This window comes from Anomalospiza imberbis, chromosome 17, assembly GCF_031753505.1.
Source record: "Anomalospiza imberbis isolate Cuckoo-Finch-1a 21T00152 chromosome 17, ASM3175350v1, whole genome shotgun sequence".
NCBI classification, from domain to species: Eukaryota; Metazoa; Chordata; class Aves; order Passeriformes; family Viduidae; genus Anomalospiza; species Anomalospiza imberbis.
The window spans coordinates 5,882,602-5,896,145 of record NC_089697.1 but is presented as its reverse complement, the minus strand read 5'-3'; the positions used below and the strand labels follow the sequence as shown (position 1 = coordinate 5,896,145).

The window sequence follows — 13,544 nt, the reverse complement described above, 5'->3', positions numbered from 1 at the left end:
CAGTGGACGGAAATGCTCAGTTCAGAGCAAACTGGGTGTTGGACTAGATGATCTTCAAAGGCTCCTTCCAACATAAGCTATTCTGTGATTCTATAAAATTAAACTGCAGAAATCCTGTAATATTTAAAACATTCAGAGGTCCTGCCAAGCACATTCCTCACCAAGCTTTTGCAAAAACACTGCTCATCTTGAAGCTGGTAAAGCCAAAGAGAGGGGAAGTCTTCCCTCAAAGCCTGGGCTGGGTAAGGCTGTGTGTCTGTGTCCCACCACACACTGGGCTTTCTGGGGGTCTATCAGCACCTTAGCACAGCTTTATGTACCTGGGTGGTGGTGCCTGCCTGTGTACAGCTGCTCTGGCAGCAGATGTTACAGATTGTGTGCATTTGCACATTAGTGCCTGTTTCCATAGCTGTGTGGGTGGGTCTGGCGTGCCATCTGTGCGTGGGGAGGGCATGAGCAGAGCAGGGATGGTCCCCTGCAGCCAGGGTGTGCTCTCCCAGCTGAGGCTCCCATCTGTGAGATCCCCTCCTCACACCACCACACGCAAGATGACAACAGGCACAGAAGCTTGTCCTGGAGGATGCACACTTCCAGGCTTTGAGTGGAATATTTATGGTCATTTAGGGCACATTTTCTTAGTCTCTTCATCCTCTGAGCACAGAGCAGAGCTGTTGGATTGTATCACAGCCAGGCACCATGTCTGGAGCCTGGTATGGCCCTGCCTGGGTGATTAGTAGGAGAAGCAGCTCAGGTCTGAGATGGAAGCCCTCACACTCAAGCAGACCTTGTCCAGCACTGCAGCATGAGTGGCTCTCTGCTCTGACGCTGAGTTGCCCAAAAGGGTTCTTTAGTTTGTGGGGCCCAGAGGTTCCACCTGCAACCCAAGGGCCAGAGCCCCTCCTGGACTGAACTGCTCACAGATTATCTTTATTACAGGACTGTTACGTTTGCACAGTTTAGTGATTTAATATCAGTTTAAAGCCTTCTCTGTGAGCAGTGCTGTTTGAAGTCATGCTCTCGCTTTTCAGCCTCAGCTTGCCAAGACTGTAAAACGTTTATTGCTAATGGTGGAAAAGCTTAAAGAAGCCAAGATAACTTTCCCAGGCTGGATATTAAGACTGGGATCGGATAAGTAAATAAGTGCAGAGTATTACATGGACTTCATTAAATATCAACCAACACCAACAGCCACTCATTTATAACACAACGGCAGAGCATGGGAGCACCCAGGAGTGGAGCTGAGAAAGGTATGAATCACATGTGATAGGAGAGACCAACATGAGAAGGGCTGGATTCCCCACGGGGCTCCGGGTGTGGTTCCCAAGGTCACAACACAACTCCTGACAACTCCTGCAAAGACTGTAGGTTTGGACCTGATGGAGTGGCAGAGTTGGTGGGGTTCATCTCCTCTCAGCTAGGGAGGGTTGTGGGCATGTGGTGCAGCATGTCCTTCTCCCTTCTGATGCAGTGGACAAAGACAAAGCTCTCCTTCCTAGGAAGGAGAATTTCATTTCAGGCTACAGCTATCACGTCTCCTGGGATTGACAGTTCCTGGATGTTTGTTTTCAGCTTTTAGCTTTTACTTCCTTATAGACATGTTCTGCCTTTACTGGTTTCTAGTCACAGGATGCCAACACCAGGAAGAGTAAATTGCAGAAGCTCTTGCTACAGTTCCTGTGATTTCCTGTGCCAGTATTTTCAAACTCCCCCAACAACTTGGCTTGATGCTTGAACCCCCTCACTTCCATTCACCACCCACTGCTCTCCATGAGTTCAACATTCTCCACATTAAAAAAAAAGCTGAGGTAATGCAGTCACTTCATTGGGGGCCATCCCCAGGTTATGTTCCACTCCCAGCTCTTCCTCACTGTGCAGTACCCTCACTTTACTTTCCTTCATCAGTCTCTCTCACCTGCCTAAGGCTCTTGTTCTTATTCTAATTTCATTGTCCATCTCTCTCAATTGTTACTGATTCTCCCTTATTTCCTGCCCTTCTTGTTCCCAAAGCAAAGCCTCATTCACATGCCACTCCTTTCAAACATCCCTGCTCACTCCCTGTTACAGCAACCATTAACCAGTTAGGACTGGAACTGTCACCTCCCTGCTAAATTTTCCTCCCTTGTTTGAGAGGTGAAAATTCCAAGCAGATTTTGCAACCTTTAGCATAAATTCCTGTTTGCAGCTCCAGTACTTCCCAGCTGTTTGGTATTTTGAAGCCTTTTCTCAAATCAGCAATTAGGTGGATCAGGTGATCCAGGAAATTCTGTCATCCCTTCAGCTGGGAAGCCACAGATCCATGTCCACAGCACACACCTGGGACTCCAGGTCCCACCTGGCTGCTTCTGCCACACTTGTCTCTCTGCAGGAGGAGCAGATCTCTGTGCCCAGGAGCTGTATGAATGGAAATGGGAGCAATGTAAAATCTCTTGTCCTCCTGAGGTCCCTTCCAACCTCATTTATCCCACAAATGCACTGGAAAGGGCACGAGCAGCATCACAAACAGGCCCAGTTTACTCAGATCCAAACTGGACCCAGCTTCAGGCACCAGCTTGCCAGGTTGCACCCAGGTCTGGGCTTGACCATGAGCACAGGCTGGAATGAATGTATTCCCCTTCCCTGGAACAGCTCTCTGCAGGTGGACAGCTGTGACACACTCCATCTGTTTCCATGCTGGCATCTCTCTTACCAGGTACAGCGCCACTGAAACATCCTCTGCTTTGGAAGGGTGAACCCTTGGCAGAGCAGCAAATCAGAGCTGAACCTTGTGTGCTGCAGAAGGGCCCCGATTCCCACTGTAGGCTCCTGGGATTCCCACTCTTTGTCCAACTATCCTCGACTCCCTCTCCTGGCCGAGAACACGGCTTACAGCGAGAGATGAGAGAAACCACCGCGCCCTAGGGACAGCCCTGCAGGATGCTGAGGCGTTCGCAATCAACCTCTGCGTCCCTTCACCTGCGGGGTTACATGTGGCACGTCCCCCTCCCCGGCGAACCCTTTTCTAATGCAGCAAACCTGGGAGAGACCATCTTTTTCATTACAAATTCCGTGCAGACAGCCCAGGCATCACCACCTGACCTCCTGTGGGATAATACGGTTTTGTGTCTGTCAAAAACCAGACCGAAGCCAAACCACCCCAAAATTCTCCTTTTATTAACATTTATATATGTAATATATATATGTTATATATATATGTTTTATATATATATATATATATGTATGTTTGCCTGGAGCCTGCTTTGAGGCTGCCCTAGCTGTGGTCAGTGGTCCCACACCAGCTCAGGCTGGCAGGGAGAGCTGTAGATATTTGTATGTAAAATATATAGGATATACAGGGTATATTTGGTTTTATATATGTGTGTGTGTGTATATGTAAAAATAAAATATATTTTTATATATGCGATTATATATTATATATAATTAGTATGTATTCTATAGATTATATATGTAAATATACTTTCTGTATGTTATATAATTACATCTATTACATAGCAATATTATGTATTATATACACACATACCATACATATATCCATATGTACACATAAGTGTACACATAAGTATATTTAAAAGCATATGTATACATATGCATATACACACACATATGTGTATATACATACACATTTATATGCATAATAAAAATATATTTTATACATAATACATTCTATACATATAAAATGTATTTCTGCAAGAGTAATGTATTTTTAAAATATTTTTTTATAAAATATACGTATTATTACATATATGTGAGTGCAGGTATGTGTATATATGTACATGTGTGTGTATATATATAAAATTCTGCCTTCGTGGCCTGCCGTTGTCACAGAGGATGGGGTGGAACTGAAGGACAGGTGTCTCTTCGGGGAGCGTTCCCGGGCCTCCCTCTCGCTGCACGGAGCAGATGCCAGGCACAGCCGCGGGCCCGGCCCGAGCCGCCGGGGCGCTGATCCCGCCGCACGCTCGGGGACCCTCCCGAGGCCGCGAGCCCGGCCCGGCCCATGGCGCAGGCGCGGCGGGCGCGTCACTTCCGAGCGGCCGGGGCCGTTCCGGGGCGGCGGGGCCGGGACGCGGCTGCTCCGCGGGAGCTCCGGTACGGGCGGGCTGCGGGCCCGGGAGCTCCGGTACGGGCGGGCTGCGGGCCCGGGGGCTCCGGTACGGGCGGGCTGCGGGCCCGGGAGCTCCGGTGCGGGCGGGCTGCGGGGCCGGGAGCTCCGGTACGGGCGGGCTGCGGGCCCGGGGGCTGCGGGCCCGGGAGCTCCGGTGCGGGCGGGCTGCGGGCCCGGGAGCTCCGGTGCGGGCGGGCTGCGGGCCCGGGAGCCTCGGTACGGGCGGGCTGCGGGCCCGGGGGCTGTGGGCCCGGGAGCTCCGGTGCGGGCGGGCTGTGGGCCCGGGAGCTCCGGTGCGGGCGGGCTGCGGGGCCGGGGGCTGTGGGCCCGGGAGCTCCGGTGCGGGCGGGCTGCGGGGCCGGGGGCTGTGGGCCCGGGAGCTCCGGTACGGGCGGGCTGCGGGCCCGGGAGCTCCGGTACGGGCGGGCTGCGGGCCCGGGAGCTCCGGTGCGGGCGGGCTGCGGGGCCGGGGGCTGTGGGCCCGGGAGCTCCGGTACGGGCGGGCTGTGGGCCCGGGAGCTCCGGTGCGGGCGGGCTGCGGGGCCGGGGGCTGTGGGCCCGGGAGCTCCGGTACGGGCGGGCTGCGGGCCCGGGAGCTCCGGTACGGGCGGGCTGCGGGGCCGGGGGCTGTGGGCCCGGGAGCTCCGGTACGGGCGGGCTGCGGGCCCGGGAGCTGCTCGGGGCCGGGCGGTCCCCGGCAGCGTCCTCGCCCCTGTGCCTGGGCGGGCGCTCCGCGCTCGGCTCTGGGTGCTGCCCAGCCCAGGCTGTGCCCCGGTGAAACGCGTCCCGGGGGCCGTCCCGAGCAGCTGGGGAGGGTGAGGTGGGCGCGGGGCATTGAGGGCTCCGCCACCGCAGGAGGAAGGGGCTGTGCGTGACAAGTGTCCCTGTGGCAGGCGGTTCCGTGTGATAGCCAGGAGCGGTGGGATGTGCTGTGAGTGAGTGCGAACAGCTCAGCAAAATAAAGCCACGTTTCCCTGCCAACCCCAGGTCCAGCTAGAGGAATTATTTTCTAATTTTTACTCATCTTTGGTCACCTGTGATTGGATTTGGAATTTCAGCTCCCATGTCAGATATATTGACATCACACTGAAAAGTTTAATCTAGATTAAGCTAGCCTCAATATCCACACAGTGCTGGCATAAGAGTCTGCAATTTTCTTACCTGCTCATCCGGTCTGTGCACTGCAGCCATTTCTTATATTCCTGAGTGCTGTTCCTCCTGAATTGCTCAAAACATTCCCCTGGGCAGAGGTGTTGGTAAGTGCATGTGTTTGCCAGAGAAGTTAAGGAAAACGCCTGGCTGTCTGGGTTTAGATGGGGTAGCTTCTCAGAAGGGGGTGTAATTCGACCAAATGTGAGAATCATGACAAACTGGGATGTTTGCTTTGCTTTAGTTTTCAACTGGAAATAGAAAATAAACGTTAAAGCAAATTAAATTCTATGTTTTGCAATGAAGCTCTGTAATTCTGTATTTGAACTTTAATTGGTTAGGTTTCATCCAAGGTAGCATTCTACCTGCTAGGTAGGATAAAGAGATTAGAGTAACTTGCACTTTCTAATCCTGGTAGGAGAATTAAAGTGAACAGTGTGCCTTGACTGTAGCATTGGTTCTTGGAAAGGCAGTGTCTACAGTTAGGAAACAGAGGGACACAGAAGATAATAAATATGTAAACAGTCACTGTGGTTGTAAGTCTGTGGGTTTGTTTGTCACATGCAGCACTTGTTTTTTGGCAGATTCCTGCTGCATTATGTCAGGAGAGAGCGACTGCACCAGGACAAGTCCGTCAGCAGGGTCTCCATCAGACAATGAGCTCCTGCCAGACAGGCCAAAGTATGTTTGTACCCTGTCTCCTGATCTCGTTACCAAAGCCCGGGAGGAGCTCCAGGAGAAGCCTGAATGGAGGCTCCGTGACGTGCAGGCACTCCGGGATATGGTGTGCAAGGACTATCCCTCCCTGGGGACGTGCCTGGACGATGCTTTTTTGCTGAGGTTCCTCCGAGCCAGGAAGTTCGATTACGATCGAGCTCTTCAGCTCCTGGTGAACTACCACACCTGCAGGAGGACCTGGCCGGAGGTGTTCAGTAACCTGAAGCCATCTGCAATAAAGCCTGTCCTGGAGTCAGGCTTTGTCACTGTGCTGCCTCACCGGGACCCGCAGGGCCGTCACGTCGTCTGCATCCGCCCAGGTACTCAGTCCTGAGTGTCTCTGTTCCCCGTCCTCGAGGCGTGTCTGGGCCAAAAGCCTGTTCCCTGCTCTGCTGTGAACAGTGGTGACTTGCACAGAGTATGTGGGCTCTCTCAAATTTGAAAAGCTGACTGGGGAAGGGACATGCTGGTCCTTAGCCAGCATTATTCCAGTTCCTTTTCCTCTGTCAGCAATAAGTGTGGTCATGCCAAAATGAAAATGCAGTGAGGTGGGTCGATGAAATATTAGGCAATTCAAGGAAAATTATTATGCAGTCACTCAGATTGAAACAGGGCTGCTGGCCTACCCTTACTTAGAAGCTCATAATTTGTTTTTACAATAAGCAGAGAGAGAAGCCTATAGCTCTGACTCCTGTGTAAATAATCAGACCCTTTCTTGTGCTTTTGGTGCTGCCAGGCTTGCTGTAAATTTCTCTTCATTCATTCTCCTCTCTTCCATTTACCTGCCTTCTTTCTGAGCTGAAATTGCTATTAATGAGCTGTGCTGGGTGGAGAACGGGGTTCTTAAAACCATTGCCTTTGCTCCCTGAAGTAAACATGAGTTGCCATTTACCTCTTGCTTAAGAAAGGCTGCTCTGAACTAGAACTGTGTCTATACAGACTAACTTTTGAGCCCAGGAAAACAGAAAAGCAGTTTTTTGGAATGTGTATTGTTAGCTTATCTTCACTTTCCGACTTACCATCCCTGTCTTGTAACCTCAGACAGATGGACACCCAGTAATTATCCGATTACTGAGAACATTCGTGCCATATACTTAACCTTAGAAAAACTCATTCAGTCCGAAGAGACCCAGGTGAATGGAATTGTAATCCTGGCAGACTACAAAGGAGTCAGCTTATCTAAGGCGTCTCATTTTGGTCCTTTTGTAGCCAAAAAAGTGATTGGAATTCTTCAGGTAAGACCTGAACTGGTGGGAAAATAAGCTTGTGCATTGTAAATGACTGCTTCTGTGTGTAGAGTTCTTAACTGTGTCACCACAAATGTCATAATTTTGGCTTTCACTAGCAGAGTTAAACAAGTCTCTGCCCAGCCAGTTTCTCACAACCTTGCAGCCAACTTACCCCACTTGTCCCTTTTTTTGACTTTTGCATACCTAAAACTAAATTTGCATTAGAAATGCAGACTTTGACTTGGAACAGACAAAAGCAGTTTTGCTAGGTAGTGGTAAGGAAGGAAGGGAGCAGAGAATTACAGTTAGGGATGAGACAGTGAGGAAATGGCCTGATATTTAAATGGTTCCTGTCAGCCAAGATGGAGCCAATCATGGGGCAAGTGAAGCAAAAAGTGCTGCAAACATTTTTCTACAAATAAAGCCATGGGCGTCCTGCTGTTCCTACTGGAAGATATCCACAAAACAATAGCTGGACTTGGGGAAGGACATTAAGGTATGGTGGAATATAAATGTGTTGCATCAACCTTGCTGAGCTGCAGCTCCTGTAAAGATGAGGTAATTCACTGACGTTCCTATGGAGAAAAATACTCCAGCAGTGCTTCCTATCTGCTTTTCACTCCAAGCACTGACTTATTTGTATATGTAGGGCTCATTATAGGGGAAAGAAACCTCACTGAGTCCTTAAGTGCTGATCATGAGCTTCTGCCTATGAAAAATATTTCTGCAAGTAAGTTTCTGCAGCAAAAATCCCATAATAAGCTGTTGTTTTCAACTGGCCTGTATGGGAAACAGTGTTTCCTTGTGATATTAGATTACTTCTTCACATAAAAACACATTTTAGAGTGTCTTGGGCACCAGATCTTGTTGGACGCACTGTTAGAAGCAGCCTGCTCTGGCGCTGAGTGTGGTGCACTCCTCAGGAGCTGCAGACATCACTTTGTGACTGCATCCTTATCAAGGCTGGCAATACCCAAAGGACAGGGGTTTTTTAAGTGTTTTTGTCAAGGGAGATAAACATCAACATTAGAAATGAGGATTTACTGACAGCAGTGTATTTTTTGATGGTTTTCTTGTCCCTTGATTTTGTTTTTATGCTCACAGATATCATCCTAGGACTGCCCTCTGTAACAAGTTGAATTTCTGTTGGATTGGTTTATGTTGGTACCTCCGATTAAAGTTGGGGAGCCAGTGGGTTGTGCTGGCAGTCTCAGAAAACTTTAAAAAGAGAAAGATGGCAAATGTTTTTTAAACTGCATCATAAAAATCTTCTTTACCCTTCAGGATGGATTCCCCATTCGAATAAAGGCTGTTAACATAATAAATGAGCCTCGTATATTCAAAGGCATTTTTGCAATCATCAAGCCTTTTCTGAAGGAAAAGATTGCAAACAGGGTAAGGATCTATGTGATTTTAACATTAATATTAATGGTTGTAAGTTCCTTGCTTGGCTACACTTAAGTAAAATAAAAATAAAAAGAAAAATTATAATACTTGACAGTTAGAAAAATGTTGGTGCCATTTTACTTACTGCTTTAATTTTTAAAAATATGCCTGTTGCGAAAATTCTCTGTGAGACAGAAACTTCAAGGAAGTCAATACTGGCAAAATATTAATATGGAACTTTAGTACATATGCTCTGTATCCAGGACATTATCCCTGTGGTTGGATTATTTGGGCCAGTAGCACTTAGTTCAAGAAGTGGTCACAGGAAAACTGTGTTGCCCCTTCCTTGTTCTTTTCCCTTTTGCAAAGGTCTTATGTAGCACAAGTGTCCTCTCCACAGGACTGTGGTTGCTAAGGATGATTTTTTTTGTCCACAAGGATATGTACTTTAAATCCCATGAGCAAACTTGGGGATGAACTGAATCTGGAACCTCAGCCCAGGCACTTGTCAAGTCTCTCTTGCTGGGATTTAGTATGCACAAGGTGTGGATTTTGTCTCAAGACTTCTCTCACTGGTGTGTCTGACTGCACCTGCTCACTGTTCTGTGCTGCCACTTGCCCATGAATACATCACTTCTTAAAGTTGTTCTTTAGCTCAAAATAAGCTCGTTAGCTGACTGTTCCAGCAGTTTGCTGCAAAGTGTTTGATGTGCACTTTTAAAGCTCTTTTTGCTTTCTCCTTCAGTTTTTTCTTCATGGCTGTGATCTGAATTCCCTTCACCAAAACATTCCTCCAGTGATCCTTCCTGAAGAGTACGGTGGTACTGCAGGCAAGCTGGACATCTCTGCCTGGAACGAGCTGCTGCTGGCCTCTGAAGAGGATTTCCTGCATGATTTCTCAGAGCTGGTGCTCCCCTGTGACAGCTCTCCCCACGACCTGCTAGTGAGTGGGGATGCTGATGAAAAGCAGTGTGATGATTCCCTGCGAGGGATGAAACCTCAGCTCTATTACTGTTACTAACAAAGCACTGCAGGGAACTTTTCCAGCACAGTTAAGATCTGCTCTGCTAGGTGATGTTGTGAACTCTGCCTTACTCCTAAACCTGCAGTTTAGGGACAGACTGCTGAGGCACTTTACACTGTAGAACCAAAGGAAGCTGGAGAGGGCACAACAGGGGCAGGGCAGAGTTCGGGGAGGGTAAAAGCAAGGAGCAAAGTTAGGTAGAAGACTTGAGGCTCATCAACCTCTGTGTGAATAGTGCAAACTGGCCTATTCATTCTAATAAAGGAATAAAGGAAATTCTAATAAAAGGAATAAAGGAAAAAAATATTGCAGATAGGTAAGCTTGACAATTTCTTGTCCCCACCCCACACAGGTGAAGAGTGAGGATGATTTACAAGCTTTGTGATTATCTGGTCCCTTCCCCTTTTGCAAACACCAGTAATGAAAGACTGGTGAAAGAAAGAAAATGGCTTTTGAACCCTGCAAAATATAATTCTGTAGTGAAGATTGCTTAAAACCGTAGAAGTCTAATTTGGCCTGTCCTCTGTCATGTGGTTCAGATTGTGAGTTGGTGTTTCTGAAATATTTCTTTCAAATTAATACAGAAAAAAATTTACTCATTAATACTTGTATGGAGATCATCTCTTAAACTTCCTCACAGTTGGAGGAACTGTGACTGATGGATTAACTACCGTAACATCTAAACCAAGGATTATACAGCAGATGCAATCTTCATTTTCAGAAAAAAAAATCAAGTTTTTCTGATAATTTACTGAGGCTTTTGATTGGACAGCAGCCTCAAATAATGAAGTTCAGGACCAAATAAAAGAAAGCTGTGTCAGCCACTCTCCCACATTGACAGTTCTTTTCTGGTTGAGATAAAGACTTGGGTAAGTATCTCATACCCAGGATGTGTGAGGAGGTTTTGTAGCAGTTGGCATGTGATGTATAGAAGGCAATACTTCATGTAAGACAGAAAGGTGCTGCTTTAGCTTGTTACTTTGGGCTGAATTTGAGTTTTAAGTCTGTGAAACCAAATGCAGACAAGCTTTTTAAAAGCACATTCTTAAATTTCCTGATATTGTAGCATTTTGTTCACTGTGCTTGTCAGCTCTTCTGTGAAATGTTACAACTTGATTTTTAACTTTGTTGACCTCTTTTGTCTTTGGTTTTCATGTTCCTGTATGAAGTTAGACTTGAATCATCTCTGTGATATTTACCCATAATTTGTATGCCTGTGCTTCTAGGTCTTTGTCTAGAGACAGAACTAACATTGATGTCAAACCAGGGTAAGATACCTGTGTCTTGAATAAGCTGTTCCCACTCCCCAAGTTCATTTTATTTAATGGTCTTGACTTAATTTCAGCACACTCTTTGCACACGTTTTTCTGCACTATAATGGTGTGGAGATGGGAAACCTCATGAGGATGAGGAAAGCACAGTCTGTTACTTCAAGATGAAATAATTCACTGTTTGGTGGAAAAGAACATCCCTTCTAATTGGGAACTTATCACTAGAGCACTTTCTCTGGATGAAATCTTGATTTAGTGCCAAATGTGATTATAGGCACCAGTTACATTTCTGTAAATATAAAACTAAATTATCTTGAGGATCTCAGACATTCAGTTTCCAAAGTGCCAAACTCTGTTTTGAATGTCTTTCTTCCTCTTAGCCCCCTTGCAGCATGACTGCACTGCCAAAAGGAGACTCCTCTAGGACTAATGACTTCCTGACCTGGCAGCAGACCTCATCCTGGAGCTAAGGGGTGTCATCCTGAGATAAAAAGAGACTGGGTTCTGAAGAGGGGTAAAACCATGAAGATTTTTTTTCTTTTCTGTGTGGCATTTCAGAATCTGTAGGAGCAGAAAACTCATCACATGAACAGTTTTAGGTTAAAGGTGGGAAGAGATTAACTTTCCTCAGTGAAAGCATTTTGTTTTCCTTACCTTTAGAAGTTAATTGTAACTCCTCTTTGATAACTATTACCTTTAGTGCAGGGAAAAAACCAACTATGCTTTTCATCTACTTAAAGTAAGGTAAAAGAGTACTGCTAGGCAGCTCCTCCTTTGTGACCAGAATATGCTGTTTTGCAGAAATCAATTCAGTTTTTTGCCACCTGGAAGCCAGTAGCACACAGCACCAGGACTTGGAGAGATCAGTGGCTGCCCACACTGTTGAACTGCTAGAACAGAGTGGTGCCTCTGTTGTTTCAGTGCCTCTTAATTCCAGTCACAATGTACAACTGAAAAAACCAGAACAGACCATTTTACCTAGAGATGAAGGCCTCACTGATAGTCTTTCCTTAACTGTGTTGCAGGGTTAGAAGTGGGGGTATAGTGACTGTAGGAACAGCTCCTTTCATCTCCTTATGTAACTACTAGAGAGGGAAGTTGGATATTCAAAATTCAGTTTAGTGTCCTTCAAAAAGAAATAAATCTAGTGGAGTTCAGCAGAAGGCTGAGGAACCTCTACAAAACTCACACTTTCAGGCTTTTATACTTTCTTGCACGCCTGAAATAGTAGGCAGACTAGATCCACCCCACCCTCTTCTTTCCTCTGCTCACTAAGAATAAAGAATATGATTTAAACGTAATAAATGAGGTTATAGGGTTGTGCTGGGTTTGGCTGGCGTAGAATTTTCTTCACAGGAGTTGGTGCTGGCTGGGGTTAAACCACCACAGCTGCCAATGTTGAAAAGTCCCAGTCTTGTGCCTCCAGAACTTCTTTTTCTTAAAGCTGGCTTCTGGGCAGTGGATGTCAGGATGCTGAATTAATCCAGGCTTTATCAGGCATCTTTTATTTCTAATTTGCTGTTCCTTGGCTTTAGAACTGAGGCAGGAATTGCAGCTTCACTGAGCTGTTGTCTCTAGCCCTGAAGTCTCTCTGACCATTGCTTGGCCTGTCTTATAGAAAGCACAGCTCTGGCTTATGTGTGGCTGGCTACAGAGCTGAGAATGTTCTTTAAGCTTTAGCACTCAGTAGCAAAGACATCAGTTTGTTCCCAGGATTTTTGGGAAATTTGGAAAATAAAAATGTGTGTCATACATAGCATCTGCAAGTAAAGAGAATAGCTAGGCAAAGCTTACAGGAGGGGGTGGTTTTTTTGCTTGGGGGTTGGTTTGTTTGGTTTTTTTTAGTTTTTACAGCACAACCACTTTTTTCCTTCTTTCCACTTGAAATAACTTTGTTTTCCATGGTTATATATGCCTTTTCCAGTGCATAAGCCATCCCTGCCAAATCCAACACATAATAAGGAAGGATACTTGAACTGCATTGGCATTAGGTGGCACAAAAGGTAGCTGCAAACTGTACATAAAAGTACTTGAATTTATACTCTTGTAAATGGGTGTTACATGCCCTGAGGTATTTTCAGGAACTAGCTGAAGTATCATTTTTGTTAAATCTCATTTTTGCATGAGTTAATCATAGTGTTATTCAAATATTAATTTTGCTTTCTGTTATATGTGAGCCTAGAGGTGTTGGGTGGTTAAGTGTACATCTTATTTTGATACAATTTATTTTTATATTGCATTTTATAAAACAAAGTTGTCAAAAATGTGTAAGTTTATGATGCATGACTGGGTGATTAAACACATTGTAACAGCTGCTCATTTGATATTTTCAATACATTTGTCTTGTGTCATGTTGGGATCTTTTACTGTACATGTCAATAACACACAAATTCCACATTTACACACAGCTGCTACTACACAATCACCACAGCATTGCATTAGCAAAAGATGTTGCTTTCTGCTGGAAACAAAAGTTTACTTGAACTAAGCAACTTCAAGGAACAGGATCTGCTACTCACAGACTCACATGGAAGATATTGTTTGTTTCAAAAGAAATATGTCACTTAGCATTTACTGCACAGAGAAAACCCCCAGTCACATCCACCTGGACACTGCAGCAGCTGAGCACTGCATGTGGTATTTTCCACTGGAGAAGGAACTGCTGC

General features: G+C 46.2%; 1 protein-coding gene across 7 annotated transcripts; it reads left to right on the top strand.

Annotated features, from left to right (window-relative positions):
• Positions 1-3,974: 3,974 nt before the first annotated feature.
• On the top strand, positions 3,975-13,192 carry TTPAL (alpha tocopherol transfer protein like). 7 transcript variants are annotated; one of them, XM_068207583.1, is made up of 7 exons: positions 3,975-4,086; positions 5,836-6,288; positions 7,010-7,203; positions 8,482-8,592; positions 9,329-9,526; positions 10,834-10,875; positions 11,259-13,192. In XM_068207583.1, the coding sequence occupies exons 2-6, from the start codon at positions 5,850-5,852 to the stop codon at positions 10,843-10,845; spliced, it is 954 nt and encodes a 317-aa protein (XP_068063684.1). In that variant the 5' UTR covers positions 3,975-4,086; positions 5,836-5,849; the 3' UTR covers positions 10,846-10,875; positions 11,259-13,192. The 7 variants fall into 7 exon arrangements, 6 of the variants coding, with proteins under 6 accessions (XP_068063684.1, XP_068063682.1, XP_068063678.1 ...); XM_068207581.1 differs by having other exon boundaries at positions 10,834-13,192; XR_011004726.1 differs by having other exon boundaries at positions 3,978-4,086; positions 9,329-10,875.
• The last annotated feature ends 352 nt before the right edge of the window (positions 13,193-13,544 follow it).